Source organism: Phascolarctos cinereus, unplaced genomic scaffold, assembly GCF_003287225.1.
Source record: "Phascolarctos cinereus isolate Bilbo 61053 unplaced genomic scaffold, phaCin_HiC Scaffold_1;HRSCAF=81, whole genome shotgun sequence".
NCBI classification, from domain to species: Eukaryota; Metazoa; Chordata; class Mammalia; order Diprotodontia; family Phascolarctidae; genus Phascolarctos; species Phascolarctos cinereus.
This window is the reverse complement of record NW_027555514.1, coordinates 49,606,589-49,634,550: the sequence shown is the minus strand read 5'-3', so window position 1 is coordinate 49,634,550 and position 27,962 is coordinate 49,606,589. Positions and strand designations below refer to the sequence as shown.

General features: G+C 38.8%; 1 protein-coding gene across 2 annotated transcripts in view; it reads left to right on the top strand.

Moving 5' to 3' along the window:
* The window catches only part of CFAP69 (cilia and flagella associated protein 69), a 72,133-nt gene that overhangs the window by 11,284 nt on the left and 32,887 nt on the right, over positions 1 to 27,962 (top strand). For both annotated transcript variants that reach the window (XM_020987446.2, XM_020987449.2), the window contains exons 4-12: positions 1,155 to 1,264; positions 4,118 to 4,194; positions 13,231 to 13,329; positions 16,856 to 17,005; positions 17,133 to 17,310; positions 21,823 to 21,946; positions 24,052 to 24,100; positions 24,230 to 24,351; positions 26,737 to 26,953. In XM_020987446.2, coding sequence (XP_020843105.1) covers positions 1,155 to 1,264; positions 4,118 to 4,194; positions 13,231 to 13,329; positions 16,856 to 17,005; positions 17,133 to 17,310; positions 21,823 to 21,946; positions 24,052 to 24,100; positions 24,230 to 24,351; positions 26,737 to 26,953 — 1,126 coding nt within the window. The remainder of the gene's footprint in view (positions 1 to 1,154; positions 1,265 to 4,117; positions 4,195 to 13,230; positions 13,330 to 16,855; positions 17,006 to 17,132; positions 17,311 to 21,822; positions 21,947 to 24,051; positions 24,101 to 24,229; positions 24,352 to 26,736; positions 26,954 to 27,962) is intronic.

Sequence of the window (27,962 nt, the reverse complement as noted above, 5' to 3'; positions counted from 1 at the left end):
TGATCTTGGGCAAGTCACTTAACTCCAATTGCCTAAAAAAAAAAAAAAAACAGAAGAGGTTCATACATCTATTAAGGATTGAACCAATGGCCTCTGAGGTCCCTTTACAGCTATGGTTCTATGAAAAATTAAATTAGTAAAGCAGTAAATAATCTAGCTGCAGAGTATAGGTGCTCTGGAGCAGATATGAACAATTCTCAATTTGAATAAGAAATTTGAAAAAAAATTACGTATCATGCAAATATAGGTATATATTTTCAATTTCTCCTATTCAATTCAACAAGCATTCATTAAGCATCTACTGTGTTCCCGGTACTATGCTAGGCATTGAGGATGCAAAGACAAAAATGAAAACAGCCCTACTCTCCAGAAGTGTGTATTCTTTCTCCTATAATGGCTACACAGTAAATGTAAGAATCACAGTAGTTATTTGGAAATATACTTTTCGTCTGTCTTCATTCGGTCAAATCTGCAAGCATATTTAAGCACCTACTGTGTGCAGAGCACTGTGCTAGGCACTGGGGATGCAGAGATAACCTGAAACAGTCCCTGCCCTCAAAGAGCTTGTATACTATTGAGGGAAGCAACATGTGCATAAATAATTATCAAATATAGACCAAGCAAATGCAAGGTTTTTATAGTTATTCCTCCAATGAAATTATTGCATCTAATTTGATCTAATTTGAAAATCAAGGAGAGGCAACCCAGGGGGATAAAGAAAGGCCTTATGGTTGGAGGTGTTAGTGAACTGATCTTTGAATACTCAGAAATGGACATGAGGAGAGAGAGAGCTTCCCAGGCACGAGGTACAGTCTGGGCAGAGGCATGGAGGTGGGAGAACAAAGGCTGGGAAGGGGAGCCAGGAGTGAGGGAGTGAAGAGCTCTGAGTTCCCAACAGAGACTAGGTAGGGAGCTTCCTGGACAGGGGAGTGAAACAGTCACTGGTGTTGTAAAAATGTTACTTTAGCAGTAGCTACATTGATTGATATTTTCAGAGCAGTAACCAAGGTAAAGGTAAAAAGAATCACGTTATAAATGTGTAGCATGTTTAAGGATTTCTTATCTTCTTCCTTCAACGAAAGTGCTGTTAGAACAGGAATCGCTGTCATTGTCATTCTAAGAATGTGTATTTTCTTAATGAAAAATAATAAAAGCCTCTCAGGGATTTGGTGCAAATATTTAAGATCATGAGTCTGTGTACAGAAAAGATTGAAGAACAGCCCAGTTTTTTGGATACTGTATGTGAAATTCTGAAACTGTGCCGGTAAGTTCTTTTTCCTGAGTTTTATTTCACGTTAGCAGGTATTTGATCACATCTGATTTTTTGCTGTGGCAAACAGACTGTGCATCCTGGTGCTTTGACGAAGTAAGGAGCAGCTTGCTACAACACTGAGAAAACTCTAATTGATCCCTTGATTCCAGCAGCTGGGATTCTCAGGGGCAGGCAGTTACCTGAGGTGGATTGGTCTGAGACTTCCAGCACCAAGGGATTAAACAATAAGTATTGTTAAGGTGTGTTTTCTCGTTACCAATGGCTCTCAGGTGAGGCATAAACTTTGGATGAAGCCAAGGAAGCACGATATCCTTGGAGAATTTTTGTGGGACAACATATGTGGGCAAATTGATTGGCAAAATTTAGTATGTAATTTTAAGGATAGTATTTTTGAAGGATGGCTTTTTTTCTCTTCATTTAGAAAAAGAAAAATTAATTCAGGAATTTAATAAGGTTTTTTGTTATCTTAAATTTTGTTTAAATTTATAATTCTTATCATTCTTATTACAATAAAAATAATTCATGTAATTTTGTTTGCTTTTTTTCAGAGTAAAATTAAGTTGGCATATATCTTGAAAAATTCAAGTTGAATTACCAGTTGAACTTGACATGCATATTTTTTCTTGTTAACAAGACTCTTTAGCCAAAAGAATGAGTTTCTTCACTGATTTCTCAATAGATAGCTGGGAACCGATTGTGCTTCCTTGCTGCCACATAGTGGCAAATGAAAGCCTATGTTTCAAAGTTCATTCTCCTTTGTTCCATAATACAGTATAAAATAATATTCTTGAAGTTAGAATAAATCTTTAAATATTCATTTAGAATCAGAAGTATAGATTCATTTCACTATTTGATGCTTACTCTAAAACTTTATGCAATCTATACATTTAATACTTTCTTTGATATAGTTAAGAAAGCAACAATGATTGACTGAGCACCACATTTGAGAAATGAAGAAATATATGACATGGCCCCCTCAAGGACTTTACAATCTGGTTGAGGATTGTTCGACAAAATAATTTACAGTTTATTTAGTAGAATCCCCTCCATTCTAAAATCCTTTGTATTTGTGAGGTTGTCCAAGTTTTAGGAAGACCATGAAAATGGGGTATTTTTTCCACACTGATGTTGGTATAACATCCTACCAACCTAATACATTGATCTAACTGATGCTTTTGGTTTTCATTTTCCTCATTCTTACATATAAATCTTCTAGGCACTTTTATTTTTTTCAGATGTTACATCAATTTATTTTTTTAATATTTATTTTTTTTTGTCCTTTTCTCCCTCCATCCTCCCTCCCTCTACCGTGCACTACATACAAAAGGCCATCATTTGACACAGATGGATACATAGATAGACCAACAGATAGATAAATACATATATATATTCATACATTTGTAAAACTATACCATGCGTACTTCTGTTTACCAGTTCTTTCTCTGGAGGTGTATAACACCTTCCTTCATAAAGTCCTTTAGAAGAGATTTGAATATTTTTAATACACAGAATAACTTAGCCATTCACAGTTGTTCTTTGAACAATATTGCTGTTACTGTGTATGACATTCTCTTGGTTCTGCTCATTTCACTCCTCATTGTTTCATGCTTTTCTAAAAGCAATCAGCTCATCATTCCTTACAGCATAGTAGTATTCCATCACAGTAATCACTTTTATCCCTTTTATTTCTTTTTCTTAATTTCTGCTGATGTGTGGCATTTGCCCCATAAGAGTCTCTTCTTCCAGGTCATTTTGGTCACAGATAAACTATTTTTAAAAATTTTAATTATGACTCTGGAGCAGTGAGCTTGTCCCACTTTGTCCACACTATAATACTGACTTTTTTTCTATTTTCCTGTTTAGTTGCAAACTATTTCATACCAAGTCTGTTTTGCAACTTTGTCTTCCAGTAAAAAAAAAAAAAGATGAAAAGTTGGGACAAGAAAGTGTTCCTTGTGCTTTTTATGAGTTGAACTGGATATAAATATTATAAACTTCTCAAATAATAAATGCTAGTAAATATATCATAAAATTTGCAGGATTTTCCTTTTCTTGATTAATAAGTATTCATTTTAGCTAGCTCATATGGCATATTAAGTTATATATATTTTTTGTTTTTCTCTAATAGATTTATTTGTTAAGTGCTATTTAGTAATCCCTTTTTTTAACCACAGCCTAAAATGTTTTTTTTTCTTCTAAGACTTGAAACTGGACTGTTTTCAAAGACCCATGTACTAAGAACTTTAGGTAGACAGGCTATGCCATGTGACTTTGATATTTGTTTGTTAACTTGGAGTTGCAAAAGACATTCATTCATCCATCCAATGTAGGGATGTATGACTTGTCCAAATCATGAAGGAAAGGATACTGACCTTTCAAGAACAAACAAGGCATTGATCCATTCACCAAAGTATGCAATACTTTGAGGAAAAAGCTTTTGATGAGCTTTTAAGTTATAAATAATCCAGAATCTGTTTCATATCAGATAACCCAAGGTCTCCCTGACCTTGGTAGAATTACAGTTATAGCCTTTTTAACATTCATCTGCCTAAGCATATTCCATAATGTGTTAAGTAAAATGCTTTTTTTCCCAGCCTGTGCCTTCCATTTATATATCTTAATTCTTTTAAATAAACCTAGTTAACATCCCTACAGTAAAGTTGGCATAACCCCAGTTTATGGGATTATATAATTGTTTTCAAAATTCTGGTGCCAAAGAATAGTATACAGAGCTCATTTCCTACTTATTGAAAAGGAAAGATTTTTTTTCCTACTTTACAAATATTCCTAAGATCAAGATATAGATTAAAAACTTGCTCTTATGTTCTTCATTTTGTATTTCAGTTTACCATTTCTGAAAAAAAAAACATCAGATGAAAACATCTACGCTAAAGAAATCTCAGAGGCAGTTGCACTTCTAGGTAAGTCTTAAGTTTCCTTGAGGCTGTGATGTGTAATCCATGGAATAGGCCGCACAAAAAGGAAATAATAAATATAACGTAGCTTGATTTTCCTCTGGCTTTTGATGCAGCCTCACAAGATGCCCTCTTTGGCAGTTTAGGAGAACACATGCAAGTAGCTGGGCAAATAACATGCTGGAAGGTTGAACTTTTAAAGTAATGAGCAAAAGCTTTGATAACAGTTTACTAAAGGCATGGGTTAAGGGACCTTTTTAAATTCAAAAACATTATCAATGACCTATTAGACTATAGACTCAAGAATGTAAGTGTAGAGTTTGTCAAACATTGGAAAGATTGAGAATGGTATTAGGAGAATAGTCACACACTAAAAATGATGAAGCAGGAAGCTAAGCTAGTATGGCCAGGCACAGTTATGGTGGGGGGAAATCTCATGTCTGCACTTAATCACGCCTCTTATTAACTGACGCTGTGCCATCGTAGAAGTGTAGAGTTTCAGAGCCGGAAGGGTTGGCCTCAGGTATCCAAATTCTCTGAACCAAAGAACACCTGAGGAATTCCGTTTGCAACGTCTCCAAGAAGTGGTCATCCAGCATTCTCTGGAGGGCTCCAGTGATGGGGAATCCACGCCCCCTTGCAGCGAGCAGCCCATTCCTCTCTGTTTGTTAAAGAGATTTTCCTTATTTCGGTCCTAAATTGCTTGTTTGCATGATCCAAGCCTTGTTGCTAGTTCTTTCCTCTAGGGCCAGACAGAACAAATTGAATCTCTCCTACCTGTGACATCCCTTCAAATACTGGAATTTGACCAGAGTGTCTTCCTCCCGGCACCCCACATCTTCTCTTCTCCAGGCTAACCGTTCCCACTACCTTCAGCCAGCCCTGGTCTGACCATGTCACTCCTCTTCCCAACAAGCTTCAGACTTCCCCATTCCCTCTAGGATCAAATATAAACTCCTCTGGTTAGCATCTGAAAAGCCCTTCACAACCTGGTCTCAACCTCAATGTAGGTTATTTCCTTTCCCCCACCCCACAGTCCCGTCAACCTGGCCTTGCTGTTCCTTACACACAACCCTCCACCTCCCACCTCCTTGCCTTCGTCCTGGCCCTCCTCCATGTCTAGGATCCACTGTCTCCTCACTTCTGACTCTTAAAATCCTTTGCTTCCTTTGAATCTCAGCACAAGCCCCACAATCTACATGAAGCCTTTACCCAAACCCCTAGCTGCTAGTGCCTTCCTCCCGAAATCCTCCTATGCTGATTCTGTGTATATTTTGTTAAGGGGCAATGTTGAGGAGAGGATAGAGAGCCAGCCTCAAAGTCCAGCAGACCTGGGTTCAGATTCTGCGTCTGACATATACTGGCTCTGTGTCCCTGGGCAAGTCACTTAATAGCTTAGTACGCTGAGCAATTCTAAGACTATAAGTTGTTTACAAGGTTCTGACCCACATTGGTGTTGAGTTGTTTAATAGGTATTAGGAAGCCATTTAAGAAGTCTGGGCGGCAGCTAAATGGTGCAGTGGATAGAACACCGGCCCTGGAGTCAGGAGGACTTGAGTTCAAATGTGGCCTCAGACACATAACACTTACTAGCTGTGTGACCCTGGGCAAGTCACTTAAGCCCATTGCCTAGCAAAAAACCAAAAAAATTTGGGCAAGATAGTGAATAATCCGGGGGGTGGGAGGGGGGGTGGAGGTGATGTTTAAGATTACTTTGCTAGTGGCTCTTACTCAGTGTGGGTTGGTGTGGGCAAAGGAAGACTAGAGAAGGCCTTCTTTCTCCTCATCTTTTCTAATCTGCCCTCCACTCCCAGCCCAGGCCCTCAGATGACCCTTAGCTGCTTTCTGCTTCTCATTGTCCCTACGCAGCTCTAATAATACTGCCTAATCTCCTTCACTCTGTGTTCTACAGGGATGCTGACATAAATATAGCTACAACAGAAAACACACACTGAACTAAATCAATAAAATGTTTGCTAAGTAGAGTGATTGTGGACAGGAAACTTGTCAGCTCATCTGATTGGCAGGGTTTTTGAAGCAGTGACCCAATCCCTGGGACTGGAGCCTTCCATAAAATATATTTCTTCCAAGAATTTTACCTATAATAGAGAAATTAAGAAGCATCTGCCCCACTAAACAGAAAAGTGGTGAATCAATAAGGCTAAGTGCCTTTCTCCTTAGCATTGTACATATGAATGCTATATTTATTGTTTAGCAGTTTTCAGTTGTGTCTGACTCTCCATGACCCCATTTGGGGGTTTTCTTGGTAAAGATACTGGAGTGGTTTGCCATTTCCTTTTCCAGCTCATTTTACAGATGGGGAATTTGAGGCCAACAGGGATGGCTAGTGTCTGAGGTAATATTTGAACTCAGGTTTTCCTGAATCCAGGCCCAGCACTCTGTGCATTGTGCCACCTAGCTGCCCTATGAATGCTATATAGACTATAACAAATAAGTAATGTGACTGTTCTTTAAAATAATAATAATAATAATAATAACAATAAACATACAGAATTTATATGTGCAAAAGTGCTTTATCCTTTTTAAACTAGCCACCTGGGACTTTTGGTTGGTCCAACAATGGTGCTGTTGCTAAAAATATATTTTGAACTTCTCTTTTGGAGGCCTTCTGAAAATAAGTCACAATTCTTTTGAATATCTGTTAAAGCAACAGTAGTGGTAATTGTGCTACCATTCCAAGGCACAAATTCCTCATTCAGAACTCTTAGAGATTATCCTAGCAGAGAGAAGGGGGCCAAAGGGACAGAACATTTGGTTTCATACATTGTCAAGTGCAGTCATTATAGTAATTGTTTTTGTTAGCTAGTTTTCTTTGTTATAAGGCGGAGGTGCATATACCCTGATAGATCTGTGTTATACGAACAAAAAACACTGATAAATCATGCTTGGTTTTTTTTATGTAACGTTTAACTAAGTTATTTAAGAAGAGAGGAAAAAAAATTTAAAAAATTAAAAATAAATAAAAAAAAGGAAGAGAGGACAATTACCATCGCAGGCAACCATAACACCAGATGTATAACCTTTTTGCCTTTAGTCAAGATTAGCCTAGTAGCAAGAGAGAAAGTGACCCTAGTAAATCTTTGCTGTATGGGGAAAAACACAGCTGGCATGCAGACCCACTGGGGTAGGGGCCAACAATGATGAGGTATCTGGGTGCCACCTCCCATGCCAGATGTACTAACCAGTCTGTGAAGAGATGGTCATTATGATGTAGCCTTGCCTGCTTGGATGATAAAGGGAGCTGAGACTTGAACCTTTCCCAATCAGGAGCATATTTGAGATCCCCAACATTACAGTATCCTCACAGTTTTGTATTCTGAGGAGAGATTTGGTTTTTTCAAACAGCCAAAAGTTTTTCGAACCAAATATGATGAAATAGGCAGATGCTAGCAGAAGAGTAGTATTGGCGTTGTTTGTATTTGGTTTGGTTTGGTTTTCAGTGTAATTATACAGTACTGAAACTTACTTTTTTTGTGCTCCTCAACTCTCTTTGCTGATAATTCCAATAATAGTTAAATAATGACAGCATCACTAAAATAAATGTATTCAAAGCCTTCTGAAGTGACTACTCTAAGGGATAATTTGAATATAAAAGTTCACATATATTTTGTACAATCAGCCTTATTATTCATAGGACATTCATTCTTACCAGACATACTAATAAAGCAATATGGCCTGTGCTCTCAGAGCCAGAAGTCTAACTGAGGAAACAGACATTGAGCTCTTGGAAGAGGTCTAGTCATAGCACTTTGTATCAAGAAGCTCTGCACCTTTGTGAAAATCTAAGAACCTAAGAAATCATGGTAGAGAAACTTTGGGTGAGAATAAAAGAAAAGGCAAGGGGAAATGAGATCATTATGTAACTAGACAACATGACCCCCATGGAGGACATGGATGATGAGTTCTCGATATAAATCACAGAAAAGGAAGATAATTATTGATAAAGAACTTCAGCCCTTAAACTCATTCTGACATACAGTAAGAGAATGACAGGTTAGTGGCTTGCTGCTGCAGTCATGTGTGAAAAGTAGAAAATGAGGATAGAGACATGCCAGAGCCAAGGGGGCACATGAAAGGAGAGCCATTTTGAAATCTAGAGAAGAGAGAGAGAGAGAGAGAGAGAGAGGTCCAAAAACTATAAAGCTGGTGAGTTTGATGTCAGTATCTCCGATGTAAGTCCAGGACATGTTATTAAGAAAATTAATTTATGAACCGTTAGAAAAGGAAAAAGTGATGACAAGTATATGTTTACTAAAAACATCATGCCAGAATAGTTTCATTTCCTTTTTGGATTAGCCTAGGAGGTCAGTGGAATGCCAAACCCTTCCATAAAGAGTTCTTTGATCTCTGCCCCTCTGCTAGTCTGTAATAATCTGTTTCTCATCTGGACTTATGATGACATTTCATGCCTTTCTGCTTAACTTGTCATTCTCTAATTCGTATTATAATTATTTGTGTGCATGGCTTCCTCCACTAACGTCCTACTCCAGTGCCTCATTGTGGCATAGAGATGAGGCTAGGATTCTGCAGCGTCAGCAGAATGAAAGCAGTTCCTACCAAATTGGGAAGGCTTTGAGTGTGATCCCGGTGATGGACTCTGTCCATTTTCTCAGGCCTAAGCTAGCTAAGTTCAGAGAGGCTCATTGCCAGGTTGCCCACATGGTAAGGAATTTTTCAGCCATAAAAATTCTCAAAGACTGTCTACAGAGCCATAGAGAGGGACAGCCCATACCTAACAGATTACCAGTCCTTAAAATACTTAAGTGAGTGAACAGTTTCCTTCTAGACTATAAACTCCCTGAGGGCAAGCACTTTATATCTTCACCAGTATCTGTTATAATTAATTATAACAGATGCTTAAGAAATATTTGATGAGTGAATGGATAAATCCAGCAGAACTCTGATGGATCTGAGATTTTATCTGTGTTACCAGTCAGTATTTATCAAGTGTTTACTGTGTGCTGAGCTCTGGAGGATACAAAGAAAGACAAAAATGTCAGCAGCTGTCGCTAGGCTTTATTACCTCAGCTAAGACTCCCTCGAGGAAGCCAGGATACAGGTATATATGAGAGGCTAGTTGCAGCTGTTATGTGCAGTGTACAGGAGGATTGCATTCCCTCTCCTGAAACTGGCTAGAGCCACAGTAAGGGAATTCTCTGGCTTCCCAACAAGGACATTTGACAAAGTCCTTGTCCTCTCAGAAGCTCTGTCCCCCCAGGGCCTGAGACTCCTTCCACTGACCAGGGTGCAAGAGTGTAATTGACTCCTTCTGATTCAGAGACTCAGGCAGTAGCTTGAGCTCTGTCTTGTGGAATGGACTAGGCTGAGACTTGGTGAGCTTGGAAAGGTTGGAAGAGTAGACTGCCAAAGATCCGTTGATGGGTGTCCATTCTAGAGTGTGTGTGCCGCTGAGCTAGTGGGGGGCCAAGCCTCGAGTCTCTTGCTTAACCTCAGCGGACCAAATGGAGCTAAGGCCTATCTGTGTGGCCAGTTTCAGAGGTGAACTTGGTAGGGAGGGGAGAATGCTTCGTGGCTGGCAACTGCTTACAGTTTGAGCCCACTCTTCCCAGGGGCCACAGGGGTAGAGGAGAACTATGCCCCCAGGTGTTGGGGGGGAATGTTTGTGTTTCTGTTCTTGTCCTATCTTCCATGTCCCCTTTTGGAGAAGAGAGGATAAAGGAGAGAAAATAGGGAAAGAAGGTCTTGTTCTTGTGTCCTCTAAGACTGCAGGAAATAGTCTGTGTCTCTGGGCGGGCCATTGGCATCGGAGTGCCAGTGGGTGAGAACTGCCTTTTAAAGTAGGCTAATTATTAGGCTCTGAAAGGAAAGTGTGACTCTGGAGCACCTCCTTCCTGTCTCTAATAGGAAGTGCATCTCAAGTGGGAGCTAGGGGAATGCCCCTTACTCCCTGGATGACATGTGTTGTCACTAAACCCCTCTTGGCCTCAGTTTTTTCATCTTCAAAATGAGTGTGGTGACCTATCCGCATTGAAAGCTATGATCCTGTCATTATGGTACAAACCCTGCAGACATTCAAAAGAAGAAATTGCAGGACTTATAGGGGAGAAAATGTTAGGATTAGAAGAAAAGTAGTCCTTTGGTCAGAAAGAAAACATTCTCCAAACCTCTTAATTAACACTCAGTGGTAGAGGAAGGATGAGGTAGCTTGAAGGGCAGAATCTAGGAATGATTTGGACCTTGTTTTTGATGTGGTTCAACGGAACTGGCTCTGTCACGTGTATGAGCTTACGAAGGGAAGCCAGAAAGGGTCTTGAACAATCTAAGGAGCATAGATTTTCTTTTTCAGTAAAATTCTGGAAATGCTCATTGCCCCTTTCTAGAAATATTGCTTGTGATGGTATAGCTGGTCATTTATTAGGAACATTAAATGCCTTGATCTGTTGAGCATATAGCCAGCTTATTCTTCAGTTAAGAGCTGTGGTTAGCAGCTGTGATACATGTTACAGTCTTCTGTCATGGGTGACAGGAGCCTCCTTGCTCAGACTAACCTCACTGAAGACTGAATATTTCTTTCCTTGCTCCCAAGTAGTCAGTGGCCATGCCTTATTGATTTCAAGTGCCAGAGATGTACAATCAAACTAAAACAATCACAGTGTGAGATGTAGAGGTGATACTAATTCTTTGCTGACTAATAATTTCCAGTTCTTCAGTGTGAATTGGTCTTAGCCTAAAGAATTAATTAAATAGACTTCCTCAAGATCAAGAAAGGATACTTCTAATTGTGGAGCCAACTCCTCATATTGCATATAGTGGGTATTAAATGCAATAAATGGTGGGCCTACAGAGTGTCTCATCTGTGATAAGAATAGCTTAAACTTTAGGGGAACTAAAAGGAAAATAAGAGTTTCCTTCAACTTCCATATTTGTTTATTTTATTGAAAACGTTCCTGATACTTTTCATTTGCCAAAATGCAAACAAATTTGCAAATATTGGACATTATCAAGATGAGACCTGACTCCAGAGATGAAGTTTTTATAGGATTTAGAGCTCAGCGAGAGCTTTGAGGCTATAGTCCAACACTCTGATTGTTCAGATGAGGAAGCTCTGATTCATAGGGAGTGAAGGTACTTGCTCAAGGTTCGACAGATTCCTCTGACCCCCAACCCTTTGTTCTGGCCCCGACATTAGGCTACTTCAGATGATTTAAGACAGAAGGGATAACATGGACTTACTTTGTGAAGGGCTTTAAATGCCAAATAGAGGAATTCCTATTGATCCTGGGGTCAAGGAAATGCTGCTAAAGCTTCTCAAGCAGGGAAGAGGCCTAGTCCAACCAGGGCTTTAGGAATAACCATTTGGCAGCTGTGTGGAAGATATGTTGGAAAGGGGAAACGTTAGAGGCAGAAAGGACAAGTAGGTTATTGCAGTAACTCAAGTGAGAAGTGAGGAGGAGGAGAGAGAAGGGGAAGGTGGTTAAGAGAAGTGGGTGGAAGGGAGCAGATTTGAGACAGGCCTCAGAGACAGATTCCATCAGACCTAGCATGAAGACTCTTAGAATTAAAAGACTGAAATGATACTGAGGCCTTCTTGTTTTAGCCCATTAGGATATCCATTAGGATAGACCAGTGCATGCTGAGGCCCTGGAGAACACAAAATACCTTTTCATAATTTCTCTTTGTTCCCAAGGTCTCTGATCTAGGCTCTTCTTCTCTCTATATACTCTCTTGGTAATTTCATTAGCTCCCAAGGATCCAATCCTCATCTGTATATTGATGGCCCCCAAACCCACATGACCAGCCCTCATTTCTCTCTGGGCCTTCAGTCTCACATCTGCTGGATCCTTCCAAATAGATGTCCCACAGGCATGCAAAACTCAACGTGTCCAAAATCAAACAGCACCTCCTTTCCTACCAGGTGTACTTCCTAACGTCCCTGTTTCTGTGCAGAGCACCATCATTTTTTCAGACACCTGTTTCATAAATCTTCACACTCACTTATAGCTCCATAGCCAGTCACCGGCCTGGTCTGCTTCATTCTGCCTCTACAGCCTCTCTCAGATCTATCCCCTTTGCTCTACTCCCACAACCATCCTCCTCCTCCTACTTGCCTTTCACCTGGAATGTTGCAATTACCTCCTCTTTGTCCAGCCAGCCTTGAGTAAGTTACTCTCCTGCTCACAAAGCTTCAGTAGCTTTTCTTTGTTGCTAAGATAAAGCAGAAGCTCCTCTTTGGTCATTGAAAGCCCTTCGCAGTGTAAAAGTCTAAGTCCAAATTAGCTTTCCAGGCTGGTTTCACACTCCTTCTTGTCATGCATTCTACCTTCCAAGCAAACTGGCCCACTTGCTCTTCCCCATATATGACCAGTCTGTTTCCTGCCATCAGATCTTTGCACAGGCTGACCCTCTTGCCTGGAATGTTATCCCTCCTTACCTCTATTTCTTAAAACCTTTGGTTTATCCACCTCCAAGGTGAAGGTCAAACACTACCTCCTTCACAAGTCTTCCAGTGGCCAGTACCCCACCAAATACTTTATATTTATGTATGCATGTATTTACATATGTGTATATATTTGCATGTGTTAATTTACACATAAAAAATACATATAAAGACACATATGTATATAGTATACATATGTATGTGTGTGCATCTAGATAAACATGCATATGGGCACTCACACACATATACACACATAGTATTCTAAAAGCCTTAGTTCAGTTTTAAGTTAACTAAACTTTAAAATTGCACAGAGACTGTTGGGGCACCCTGTATATAGTCTGAATCTGCTGCTCTAAGAATATGCTGGATCCTACCCCACCATCACCCCCACCCCCAGTAGAATGTAAGCTCCCTGAGGACAGAGGCTATCTCACTTGGGTATTTCTATCCCCAATGCCTGACACATAGTAGACACTTAAGAAATGCTTGATTATTGAAAGTGATTGAATTTGCACTTGTGATGATCACAAAAATGGTAACTGGGATGGTTGATCGTATCACTGGAGGCTAAATATTATTTAAGATTTGTAACGATTACATTTTTAAATGCTACTTTCTGACAGGTGACTTAATAAAGGTACCAAATTCTGAGTTGAGGATACAACTTTGTAAGTGTATTGTTGACTTTTACCACGCAGAACCACTGAAAAAGCAAATTGCAGGTGAAGTATGTCATTTATATTTACCATATGGCACTCTCTATCCACTGCAGTCCATTTGAGTGGAGGAAGGCTTATCATTATGGTATATACAAATCAGGTCATTTTCTAGAGCCTTGAGATCTTTTCTGATTCTAAACAAAAACTGATTTTCTATGTGCCTTTTATTTTAAAATATTTTAGGTGCTTAACACAAAATGGTCTGCCATTTGTACATCTCCTTACAATTGATAGTATCCGAGTATGTGGGGTATGTTTTGTTTGGTTTGGTTTTTTATCATATAAGGCACTTTACAATCATCCATAATATTTTTATCACTTTTTTGGGTAATGTGTTCACATTATCTAATTCAAGCCTTATTCTCAGGTATTTTTAGAATAGAAATAATTCTTTATGCTCTTTTGGGAGGAGATGAATAGAAGAAGATGGGATGGGTTACACCAGGTTATGTGTGGCAAGCAGAACAGGGATCATTATGTAAAAGCAGGACTGGTAACCTAGGCAAAGCTTAAAACCTGGTAAAACCTTGTGGGATCTGGCAGGCCTCAAAGTCAGTAGGTCAATCAACAAGCATTTATTGAGCACTTTCTGTATGCCAGGCTGTACTAAGCACTGGGAGGGACTAAAATAAAACAAAGGAAAAAACCATCCCTACCCTTAAGGACCCCATATCCTAATGTGAGACACATATACAAATAACAGGATACATACACAAGACAGACCCCAAGTAGATAGAAGGTTATCCCAGAGAGGAAAGTACTAGCAGTAGAAGCACTAGGAAGGGACTCCTACAGAAAATGAGATTTGAGCTGAGTCTTGAAGGAAGGGGGAGAAGTCGGGAAGGAAAAGATTCCAAGTATGGGAACGAGAGCCAGTGAAAAGGCAAGGAGAATTGTCGGTAGGGCCATGTTGCTGGAGCATAGAGGGCATTTGAGAAGACCAGAAGGGTGGGAAGGGGCCAGTTAGTCCAGGGCTTTAAATGCCAGACAGGAACGTGTATTTGATCTTGGCGTACAGCCACTGGGATTTATTGAGTAAGGAAATGATATGGTCAGAAACACCCCTTAGGAGAATCCTGTAGGGGCTTAATGGAAGATAGATTGGAGTGGGGAGAGCCTTGAGGCCCAGAGACCAAGTAGAAGGCTGTTATGATAGTCTAAGTGGAAAATGATCAAGTCCTGGGCCAAGAGAGCATCTTTCTAAGTACAGAGGAGAGGTTGCGAAGGTAGATACTGTCAAGATTTGGCGGCTGTTTGGATATGTGAGGTAAGTGAGCGTGAGGTGTGGAAAATGACATCAAGAGTGCAAAAGTTCTAGATGACTAAAAGGATAGTTCAACAGTAATAGAGAAGATTAGAAAAGAGAAGGGTTCTACTGGGGAAAGATGAGTTTTGTACATGTCGTCTATGCAGTCTGTAGGAAATCCAGTTTGAGGTGACCAAAAGACAATTGCCAAAATAGGACTGACCTCAGGAGAGGAATTAGGATGGTAGATCTGAGAATGATTGTCATCAATATGATCATTAATCCATGGGAAAGTGAGAAAGGATAGGTGGAAAAGAGAACATGGCTCAGGACAGGCTTATAGAATGCCCACAGTTAAGGGGTGTGGAAATCTAGTGAAAGAAAATAAGAATTATCTGATGCTGCAGAGGTCAGGAAAGGTGAAGACCAAGAAAAAGCTGTTTGATGAGGCATTTAAGAGATTACTGGTAGCTTTGAAGAAGGCAGTTTCAGTTGAGTGGTGAGGTTGGAAGCCAGATAGCAAAGGGCTTAGGAGAGAGTAGTGGAGAGGAAGTAGAGGCAGCTACAAGAGATAACTTCCTCAAAGAGTTAAACCATGAAAGGAAGAAGAGATTTAGGACCATGGCTAGTGGGGATGGATGAAGTAAGGGAGTAGAGATGGGCATGTTTGTGAGTATTAGGGAAGGAGTAAGGAGTTAAGGTAAGGTTAAAGATTAGAGAAAGAAGACAATAGGGGAGTGGTAGGGATTTCTCTCTGGACCCTGAGTGCTTCCTGCTGAGCATCATGAGTTTTAGACCTACTAGTGTTCACAAGAGGCAGTGACCATCAGAGATTGAGTCTTTCAGGTACTCTCTGATTCTGGCTCAAAGTAAGAGTAGACAAAATTCTCTAGAGGCCCTTATAAAAGTATAAATTTGAAATCTAGATTAAATTTCCATTTAAAAATCTGCTTAGCATTGTCGTCTGCAGCCTGGGATGGGGCTTTCCCAGAAAAATATCCCTGTTCTGGGTTCAAATTGACCTGGGTTCAGGCATGGGAGAATCTAACCTCAAAGAGAAAGGATCTGGATTTACTACCCGCCCTTTTCCTCCCCTCACCCATACTCTCTTTCTTATTATGGCCTCACCCTGGTATCCCAGGGAACATCTCTTACAAATACTTACTTATGGCTCATTCCCAGGGCCTCCCCAAAAAGGAAAAGAGGGTCTCTTCTAAAAGTGTTCTCAGAGCACAAAGTGAAAACATGTAGGAGAGCTATTTTATTTCCTCCAACATACAGTAAATGTTTAAAACACAAAAGCTCATTGGCATGCATTAACACATGGTCACAACATAAGGTATCTCCTGTGAGGTAAGAAAGACTCCTAGGAATTTAGGCACCTGCTGAACACATTTTATATTCACCCCAGACCTGTACTGTCTCATCAATGACTCAAGCTCCATATTGTCTGGTGAGCCAGCCATTCATGCCTCCAGGTCATCATCTCCAAGATCCTACTTTGAGACAAATTGAATGATTGTTCTTGTGTAAGCAGGGGATCAGAAGAGTCCCCTCGATTCACTAGAATGGGGCATCTTCCACAAGCCAGATGAAACCCTCCCTCATTGGTTCCTGTGGACTTGCACTTTGGGACGATGCAGTAATTCCTCATCAGTTTCCATGAGGGGGGTGCTGTGCTGAAGATGTCTGACACCCAAACCAGGAAGAGTCTCTGCATTGGATTTGTCTCGATGTAGGATCATGCATTCTAGATGATACCCTGCCGCCTCCACACAAGTGTCGGACCTTGGATGCTTTCCAGTCACACATCTAGCTCCGTAGGAAAACTGCTAAGCTCTATTTGAAGTGCAAACTGAGGATCAGCAAAAGGATTTTTTTTCTTTTTATTCCTAAAGTTTTAGGAAATTTGGAAATTACCTGTTAGAATAAGATTTGCTGATTTTTAAATTTTATTATTTTCCCTTTTTAAAAAAAGGCTTTATTTATTGACCAACTGCCTGCAATTCTGTGTGTATGTATGTATGTGTGTATGTATATGTGTGTATGTGTATGTATGTATGCATATGTGTGTGCGCGTACATATATGCGTATGTATGTGCACATATGTGTGTGTTTCTGTGTACATACCCATATGTATATGTATATATGTGTGTCTGTGTGTGTGTCTGTATACATATATGTGTGTGTGTGTGTGTGTGTGTGTGTGTGTGTGTGTGTGTGTGTATATACACACACTGCTGCTGTTAAATACAGTAACTGCCCATTTCCTCACTTTTATAGGTTATCAGCAAGTCACTTCAGCTTACAAGATCCAGATGATTGAATCAGGGGCTTTGGCAGAAACTTTAGTTCTTTCGTGGGACCTCCTTCAAGCTGAACTTCTTGAAAAGTTATGGTTACTTAAAACTTTGCAGCATCTCTCTACTTCTGGTTTGTATTTATCATTAAAAATAACCAACTTTCATGCATCACTTTCAGTGTTTCTAACTAACAAGCGAAGATTTTACAATATAAATAATTCATGCAGTTTTTGTGTGTGTGTTTCGTATGTTTTCAGAAGTTAATTGTAATTTAATGATAAAAGCACAAGCAGCCAACAAAATCTGCTCCTGCCTAAATAACCCAGATCCTTCTGGACAGCTTCTGTTCCGTTCATCAGAAATCCTATGGAACTTATTAGAAAAGTCTTCAAAAGAGGAAATCATCAAACAGCTTAGTAACTTGGAATGTTTATTGTAAGTCTTTTGTGATAACATAAGAAGGCCTAGAGATCTCAGAGGTAGTACAGCATAGTGGGAAGACCGCTGGACTTAGAGTAAGAAGACCAAAGTTGTAGTCAAGGCTCTACCACTCAGTGAGGCCAGATGACCTTTCTCAGCCTCACCTTCCTCAGCTATAAAACTGGAAGAAATATGAGGAAAACACTGTCAACCTTAAAGCATTGTCTATCCATCTAGCTATCTATATTCTATATGTATGTATCTATATATGCCAGTTACCATTTTTATATATATTTGATAGGCCCATTGATTTTAGAGCTAGAAATAACCTTAGAGGTCATTGAATGTCCTCATTTTACAGATAAGGTCACTGAGGCCCAGAATGCCTAGAGTGCAGTTAGAGAGTTAAAAATCTCTCTAATTCTGCTAGACCATCATCCATGTTCCTCCACCAAACCACACATATACCCCAAGAGGTGGGCCCTCTTCTCTTTTCTCTCTGCACTTGGTTTCAGTGTATTTCATCTGTTCCCATCTTTAACGCAGGTAATTCTTGTCTCCATTTCTAGCCCTAATCTCTCTCTTTTTTGATTTTCTCTCCTCTCTGAATCTTCACACACTGCTCACTCCTGCTTCTCCTTCTACCTATCTGACCACTCTTTCTCTGTGTCCTTTGCTAGATCTCCATCCCTGTCATCCTCTGGTAAGTGGCCCCCAAGGCTCTGTACTTTGCTCTCATTTCTTTTCTCTGGCCTGTCTCTCGGCGACCTCATCCTTGCCCATGGTTTCAGGTATCAATTCCATGCAAGTGACTTCCAGATCTCTATATCTAGCCTTAACCTCCCTCTGGACCTCCAGTCTTCCATTTCCAGCTATCCCCAGCTGTCCAGTAGGTATCTGAGACTTACCATGTACAAAACAACTCCTGGTCTCTCTCCCCAACCCTCCCCTCTTCCAAACTTCCCTATTACTGTTAAAGGCAACACAACTCTTGCAGGCACTTTTCTCCACATTCTCTCATCTGTTATCAGATCTTGCTTTAGTTTATGAGATTTATTTGGCCGAATAAGGGAGTCTGGTCCTACTTTCACAACATTTCTCTCCTCACTACTCACACTGCTACCAATCTAGTTCAGACCCTTATCATCCCTTGCCTGGACTAATGCAGTAACCTTCTAAGGGGTCTCCTTACCTCATCTCCCTACTCCAATCCAGCATCCTTTCAGTTGCCAAAATGATTTTCCTAAAATGTAGTTCACTCCCTTACCTTACTCAGTAAACTCCGTTTTATCTCCAGGATCAAACAGAAAGTCCTCTGCTTGGCATTTAAGATTTTTCACAAACATCTTCTCACACCTTTATGTACTCTGTGATCTGGCAATACCAGCTTACTTGCAATTCCTCACATATGAGAACTCCATCACTCATCTCTTTGACTTCTCCTTTCTTTCAACTAACAAACTCTTTTTTTCCTTTCCTACCCACCTCCTCCCACCCAGAAAAAAATAAAAATAAAAAGGAATTTGTAACAAATTTACATAACCAGGCAAAACAAATTCTCATATCTGAAAACATGCATCTCATTCTGCATATCTAATCCACCACCTCTCTGTCAGTAGGTGGGCAGCATTCTTCATCATCAGACCTCTGGAATCATGGTTGATCATTGTATTGATCAGAGTTCTTAAGTCCCTAAAAATTATGCATTTTTACAGTGTTGTTATAGTATAAGTTGTTCTCCTGGCTCTACTTACTTCACCCTGCATTAGTTCATACAGTTCTTCCCAGGTTTCTCTGAAATAATCTCTTTCATCCTTTCTTGCAGCTCAATAATGTTGTTACATTCATGTATCACAGTTTGTTCAACCATTCCATAATTGATGGCTTCCCCTTCGTTTCCAGTTCTTTGTCACTGCAAAAAGAGCTAGAATGCAGGGTGGAAGTGATGATATCGTAGGAGGACTAGGAATTCAAGAGAGGAGGACAGTGTGGAGTTGAATTGGTTTACTCAGGGGTCAAGATGAAGAAAAGAGGAGAGACTGGCTAGTCTAGCGGAGATGGCCTTGGAGAGATTGAGAGGTTAAGGAATTGGAGGTCACAGTGCAGACAAAGAAGAGAGCTTGGTAAGGGGAGACAGAGGGAGAGGTGTAAAGCCAACAGGTTATGGTCAGAGAAGGTGGTTTGGGAATTCTTCAAAATGGAGGTGTTGTGACACTAAATAAGCAAATTAATTTGGGTAATGTTATTTATTCATATAGTTCATATGTATATATGTATGTGTATAGGTAGTTAGACTCAAGTATTTTGTACGTTATATAGAATGGAGTGGCTTTTCCTACCTCTTCCTGCTTTTTTGTGTGTGAAATATACAGAAATGCTGATGATTTGTGTGGCTTTAACCCTTGGCTTTTCAATGGCTGCCCCCCATCCTTGTTGTGCCTTCCCTCTGCTTTCACCATCTCTCTGTAAGGATGGCATCCAACCACATAACTGACAGTGAAAAAGAGAAATATGCAGTGGGCCCAAGGTAACATGAAAAAGGTGCCTGTAGGGGGTAAAAGAGACTAAATTTGGAATAAACATCTAAGTCATGCTGAGCTATTTGGAAAAGGGGACATGTAGGATGAGGAGGTTGGCTGAAAGTAGAATTAAATGGTTAACACATAAATTAAAATGCCATAAGGGGCCTCAGTTTCCTCATCTATAAGATGACTTCTAGTGTACTTTTCAGTTCTAAATACATCACCCTATGAACATATATAGTAGTAGTAGTAGTAGTAGTAGTAGTAGTAGTAGTAGTAGTAGTAGAATTTAATGATTCTATGTCATAAGGGCAAGAGCTACTTAAGAAAAGTATCTATTGAAGTAAAAATTGATATTGTTCAAAATATAAATGAAAGAGTCATAAAATGACCCCAAAATTATTAGATTTCCTGTGTTACTTTGCTATTGTTACCGCAATCTGGGAGGCAGAGCCATTGCCTTGGCAGAGATACCAGCTACTCCTGATGGCCTGTTCTGGTCATCAACCCATCTCCAAACAGACTGCTTAGAATGAAAGAAAATAACCCAAATGGTAATGGAGGGATTTTCATTCTTTGCCATTTTAAAAAAATCGGGTACATTATTTTAACTTTGAAGAGAGGTAAATGAACTTCGTGGTGAGGTCACTAAAATAGGTTGGACTTTTCTTGGTGTGCATTTTAAACGCTGGTTATTCCGTGAGATTTTTATTTGCTATTTGATGTCAACAGGTGGCGGTAGAAGCACGGGTAGTGTAAGGCTCACAAAGAGTCTCTCCTGGCCTGACTAGAGGAGCTCAGTCTACCAGCCACCTATCAGTCTCTCCATCTACCTTTGTATATTAAAAAAATCTGTTGTTATGTAACAGCGTGAATATTTATGAAACACTTAAGTTCTTGAATTTAAATAGTTACCCTGATAAAATAGTACTTAAAGACAAAGGATTGCTTAGCCTTGATAACCTGATAACTTAACACTAGTTTTTGTTATTATTTAATTTTATTGTCCTTTCTGGCCAAATTAGAATTCCTTCTGGAATATTCAGACTTTGAAAAATAATCCCACAGCCCCTGAAAATTCATGAGGATCCCTCCCAGGCCTACTTTAGCCATTTGACCTTATCAAAACTAATCCTTGTTTCCCGGTTGGAACTTTGAAGAACAAGACCTGTGAAGTCCTTTTGCTCCAAAATCTAACTTACCCAACCCATATCTGCCTCCTCAGCTCTTAGCTCTGATTTCATAAGATCATAGAATTGGAGCTAAAAGAGACTGGTGCACAAAGGGTTAAGGGTCTTGCCTGAGGCCTCACAGAGGCAGGACTTGCACCCAGGTCTTCCTACCAAGGCCAGCTCTTCATCCATTATAAGTTCAACCCTGGTGATTAATTAGACTTTGGAGTTGAAAAATATGCTATTGAAAAGGAAATTGTTACTAAAATGATATTTTTAAATTAAATAACATTTTATTTTCCCAGGTATATGTAAATATAATATTTAACATTAATTTAAATAATATTTTATTTTTCCTAATTACATGTAAAAACAATTTTAATGCTCTTTTTAAGTTTTAATTCCAAATTCTATACCTCCCTCCCTCCACTCCTCCCTCCCTGAGATGGTAAGCAATCTGATATAGGTTATACACTTTCAATCATGTAAAACATATTACTATATTAGTCGTGTTATGAAAGAAGACATAGACCCAAAGGGAAAAACACACACACACACAAAAAATACATAAAGTGAAAAACAGTATGTTGCCACCTGCATTTAGACTCCAGTTCTTTCTCAGGAGATGGGTAGCATTTTTCATCATGAGTCCTTCAGAATTGTCCGGGATCTTTGTATTGCTGAGAATAGCTAAATCACTCATGGTTGATCATCGTACAGTAGTGCTGTTACTGTGTACAGTGTTCTCCTGGTTCTGCTCACTTCACTTTGAATCAGTTCATACCACAAAAGTGATACTTTTGTAGAATATAAAAATACTTTTTTCCCCCTAGGGCTTTGAAGGAAGTATTTAAGAATCTGTTTACTAAAGGCTATCGTCATTATGATCGTCAGCTTAGGAATGACATCTTAGTAATCACTACAATTATAGCACAAAACCCTGGAGCACCAATGATTGTAAGTATTAATGAGTCTAATGCCCTTTGTTTTGCTTCCATAGAGCTTGTGGTAGAGTTGTCAGTATGCCGGTCAGTCCACTTTTTTGTCTTCCACCTAACGTTTTTGCACTCTTCCATAGATTGTACAATGAAATCATCTTGTTAGATTTACCGTAGGTGACACAGTGTTTAGCAGTTATGTCCTAGAACCAAGATTCTGACAGCTTTCCAGCCTCTCTCTCTTTGCTCTCTTGTTTCCTCCTCTCCTGAATGTCTTCTGTGACATTCTATCCATCCTTCAGATGGTCCTTCTTCAAAGACTGCTTGTGATAGCATGTGATCTCCTCCTTCAGAAATCCACATAGCTCTTAGTTTCTACCTCTTTTTGTCAATCAACACACTCCACAATCTAATGTGATTATTTGTTTGATTGGGATATCTCCCTTTTAGACTGTAAGCTCCTTGAGAGTAGGAACTATCCCTTTATGCATCTTTATATTACTTGCAGCCCTGGGAGAAGTTTCTTAGATGTGCAGCTGTAGTCATTTCAACACATAGTTGTTGAATTAAATTTAATCCATGAGTTTAATAATTACTTCAAAAAAAGAGTATAATAGCCTAGCATTTTCATAGTGCTTTTAAGGTTTGCAAAGTACTTCACTGTACAAAGTACTTATCTGATTTTAAACTTACAAGAATCCTCTGGGGAGGTAGGTTCTAGTCTTATTCCCACTGAGGAAACTGAGACTGATAAAAATGAAATGACTGGCCCAGAGTCACATAACCAGTAAGTATCTGGCACAGCATTTGAACTCGTTTTTCTAACTACCAGGTCTAGCATTCTATCTATCCTGCCTCAGGCTTACACTTCTGGGGGGCTGAGTGGTCCAGTGGATCAAGCATTGGGCTTAGAATCAGGAAGACTCATCTTTGTGAGTTCAAATCCTAGCTGTGTGACCCTGAGCAAGTCACTTAATCCTATTTGCCTTAGATTTATCATCTGTAAAATGAGCTGGAGAAGGAAATGACAAACTACTCCAGTGTCTTTTCCGAGAAAACCTCAAAATGGGGTCATGAAGAATTGGATGCTACTGTAAAGACTCAAAAACAACAACAGTATTCTATGTAAATTCTTTATGTGACTGGAAGCCCTGAGCCAACTGAGGAATCTCTAGCCCCCAGCGTTGAGGTCAGGGACTATTCATTTTTATATTTGTGTCCCTAGTGCCTGGCAGAGTGCCTACTGCATACCCAATAGGTGTTTAATAAATGCTTCTTGATTGATTGGTTGCGTCTTTTAGCCAGGGCCTCAGTGGTTTTCCATAGGTGTTTGAGATAAGGAAAGACAATCTTAATACTTGGAACGACAGTCTCCTAAAGTGGTTCATACTCCATAGACTTATAGAGGCTCCAGGGTGAGCATGGACTGATTCTGGCTTTGTCATGCTTCCACAGCCCTCATTCAAATTAGAGTTGAGAGAACTCACAAAGTGCTACTAGAAAAAACTAGGCAAGTGTTCGTTACCCCAGGACTAAAGTACTATTTCATATCTTCTTCCATTCGTCAAGTATTTGCATGTTAGTAGTCAATTTCTGGGGCTTTCTTATTGAAGAATTTGGTAGTGGAAAAAGCACCAGTAATGGGAATAGTTCTTTCAATGGCAAAAAACAATAATAATAATAATGATGATGATGATGATGATGATGATGATGATGATGATGATAATAATAATGATAATAATAATAACCAGCAAGAATAGAACCAGCTTGAAACTAAGATGCTTTTCTTCCTTCTTGTTCCCCTTTGATAATACAGATATGATAAAGTAGAAGATAAGTCAGTACCCTCTAAGTCAAACACATTTTGGATAGTCGGTAAATTTTGAAAAATAGCTCATAAAACACTCATATCCTCTGAAAAGTAAGAAGTGAAATTTTGAAAATGATCAAAAGTCATAGTTTCAGAAAAAAATCACAAGCATATTTGACCACTTGCCGTATATTTCCTGCTTGTAAATGGACAAACTATAGGTACATTTAAGAGAGTATGCCAGGGGTTTATTTCTCAGGTATTTATCTCCATATTTATGATTTAATATTCTATATGTCTTATCGATTTGTTAGGAAAGTGGATTTACCCGAGATTTGATACTATTTGCAACATTTAATGAAGGTAAGACCTTGAATTATTTTCAGTTATTTATTGTAATGTCAGTGCTTTGTATCTGTGCCTAGTTCTTTAACCTGATCATGATTATTTTGATAAGATTTGGTTGTAATGTTGTTATAATTTTGTTTTCAGTTAAAAGTCAAGATCCTTTGGTAAAAGGACTTAAACTTTCTAATAGCTATGAAGATTTTGAGCTGAAGAAATTGCTGTTTAATATCATTGTGGTTTTGTGTAGAGATTTGCCAACTGTACAGGTGAGGAGTGAGCAAGCAAATAAGTAAAATATTCACGAAAATTGTTGAACTTTCTTTGAAGTCTAGAGCTATAGACTTTGTCCCATTCTCAATTTTCTGTCTTTCTATCCTGGAGTAGTAGTAGGTGCTTAATAAATGCTTCTTGATGGATTGGTTTTTACCATAGTAAGTAGAAAAATTAACTGATGTAAACTTCTCCTTTTTAAAATTTTCTCAGTGTAACTGCTGAATAAGAAATGTTAAGTAGCATAGACCAAAGAAAAGGGAAAACCAAGACCCTGATGGGTTGATAATAATTCTAGGTGTTCCGTTTAGACGAGTGGTCAATTCAGCTTACTCATCCTCTGACACTGGGAACAGACAGTGCTTTGTAGGAAGGCTTGGTTATATGACATGACCACTGTCTTGAAAGCCATTATGAATTTGCAACCTCATGGGCCAACAAATTTATTTTTACAACTTCTTTATTCTTTTTATTTGTCCTAAAGGCTCCTCTTTCAAGTTTTATGAGCTACTTCCTAGTTCTAATACTCAGGAACTGTAAGTCTGTGTTTACCCTATCCACATTCTTAATGACTCTTGTAAACTTCCATCAAGCTACCTCTTGGGCTCCATATTTCCACACTGAAGAATCTATCTCAGCTATTTCCTATGAATACCCATGGTATTTCAAGTGAAAAATGCTTCCTATTTTTCTTACAAACCTTGGACCATGTTTTCTGTTTTGTTTCAGATATTATTCTTAATGGCAGACTAATAATCATTTGGCAAGACAGCAGCTTTTCCCCTGCATATTTTCAAATTCTTATATGAAAATACTAGGATAAAAAATTTTTAAAACTTGTCTACAAATTTTCATGATGGTACCTAAATCATGTAAACTGTGAATCGTACGTGCTCCACATCTAAGACATCCCCCAGTACCCAGTACACCCTTTACACACACATACAGAGTTAATAACAGTGAAATACAACATATTAAAACAAATTTTGGCCATCCTTTATATACTAAACTTCTTTATTGTATATGAGGTATAACAAATAAGCAACTATAATTTTCTAGGACACTTCCATTTCAAGGGGGGGAAGTATACTTTTAAGAAGACTTTGCAAAATGAATATTTTTTATCAGACAATTTGTCCCAATTTTGATTAAGAAAATATGGTCTCCATATGTAAATTTGAATTATATATGTATGGTCATGTTTAGAATAATATTTTTAACTGATGCATCAAAATTTACATATTTAAATGAGCATCTCCTCCAAAACGGTTACCGTGGGAGGCAATGTAAATATGCCAACAATTCCAACAATTACTTGAAATGTTTTTAGAGTTCCTATTTGAAACTGCATCATATAATCTTAAATATCCTGAGAAATGGTAAATGATTATCCCCTAAAGGTAGATTTGAATTTCTAAAGTAGCCAAAAGACATTCAGAGCAGTCTGTTATATTCATAATTAAACTCTAGGGTCAACAAGTAAATATATAAAGTACATATATGTGTATATGTGTGTGTGGTGTGTGTATAGATTTTATATAGTCATTACTATATATAGTAATGAGTATATAAAGTGTGTGTATATGTGTGTATATATATATATTTACACATTTATATATATATATATATATATATACATATATATATATATATATATATATAAAATGATACTGCATCTATATAATGTTCCCATCTCTGTTGCAAGTTCTTTTTTTTCTTATCCGTTACTAGTTTCATCCCTGATGAGGACATCAAACCTGCTCTATTATTATTCTTTTTTTCTATGTCATGCCTGTTCTCTTCCCCAGTATCAAGTTTTGCAGCTTATCTGGACATTCTTATCTCCCTTAAATTTCCCTTGAAAAAGTTCCATAAAGTAATAAGACTGGGTTTCGTGGCACAGAAACTGCCTCTGAAGGCAGTGGCATTGAAATGAGTATAGCCACTCTGGTCTGTTTATCTCAAATATCACATTACTTTATAGTTACACTTCATAGAGTGCTATGATTTTCATAATTTGTTCAGAGCACACAGTACCAGAAAAGTTCTTAGGTTGGTTATTCATTTTGATAAATATTTATTTGATTCCCTGGAATTTCTTCTTCCTATTGATTTGTTATTAAAGGATAGACCTAATGTATGGGGACAGACTGTACCAAAATCTCTTTGATATTTGTTTATTAGGTACTGTTTTCATTTCAGGACAAACTAAATGGTTTGTAGTCAATTTACTTTGCATAGCTATACCTGGAGGTTTTTGTAAACAGTCTTCTCAAAAAACACAAATAAAAATTAATGGGAAGATGAAAGAAAAAAGGTTAATCTTTCTCCAAAGATAATGCCTTTAAACTTACATGTACCTCACTTTTTTTTAATTGTAGATATTAATTGAAGGCAAAACAGTGGAAGCTTTGTTTACCTATGTTAAAAAAACTGAAAGACACAAAGTGATTGAATGGTCTGCAGCTCAGCATGAAGAATTACAGCTCCACGCAATTGCGACCTTAGCATCGGTGGCCCCTTTGTTGATAGATGATTACCTGGCTTGCAATGGAAATGCTCGGATTCTGATGTTTTTAGAATGGTGTGTAAATGAAGGTGAGTGGACTTTGAAAAGCCTACTGTGGTTTGATGTTCTAATAGAGAGCATAGGACTGACCTTCTCACGTGCAAGATAGAAAATGGAAGAGGTTTGATCAAACGAATGCATTGTTGACTATAGATAATATATCAGCTTAGAGCTGGGAATAGTTTCCAGGTCTCTAGTGCAAGCTTCCCACCTTTAAAGATGAGGATCCTGAGACCCAGAGACAGATGAAGTCAGTTACTCTGTGTCACATAGCAAGTTAGTGACCCATCTGGAACTAGAATCCAGGGCCCTTAATGGGCAGGTCAGTGCTTTTCCCATACTACCACACTATCTCTTTAGTGGGCAAACAACCAGTTTGTTTTCCTTTGGCTTTATCTTTTTAAAAATCTTTTTAAATGATTCAGATTGGACCAGAGATTGACAAATATTGGGCCATAACTGCAGGTGGTACAAGTGAATTAAAGTTTGCAATAATAGCTCAATCATTTTTAAATATTAAACATATCATCTAATTTAATTATCGTATCACACCTTATCCAGAAACAATACTAGGTACTGGCTATTGTTCTAAATTATGGCCTGGTGAACTGAAGACATCTACATGTATTCTAGACTTGTACTGACCTTTTTCTTTGGGCCAGTGTGGTTTTACAAGTGAGATTCTTCTCATTGAGGACTCAGGGCTTACCTTGATTCTTCATATTGACGTGAAGGGAGGTGACCTTTGCATCTCTAGTGCTCATGTTAGTAGAGCATATGTCCTCCCAGACGCCAGCCAGCCAGAAAGGCTTTAAGCATAGACCAGGTAATGTGTCAGCCGTTCAAGGCCCTTCCTAGAGAAGTTAATACTTTTTTATCCACCATGGTGATAAGCTGCAAGTAGATGGAATGTGGGATCTGGAATCAAAGGACCTGGGTTCAAATCCTAGCTCTGCCACTTACTGCCTTTCTTGGGCAAATCACTCAATCCCTCTGGGCCTCAGTTTCCTTTTCTGTAAAGTGGGGGAGGTGGGGGTT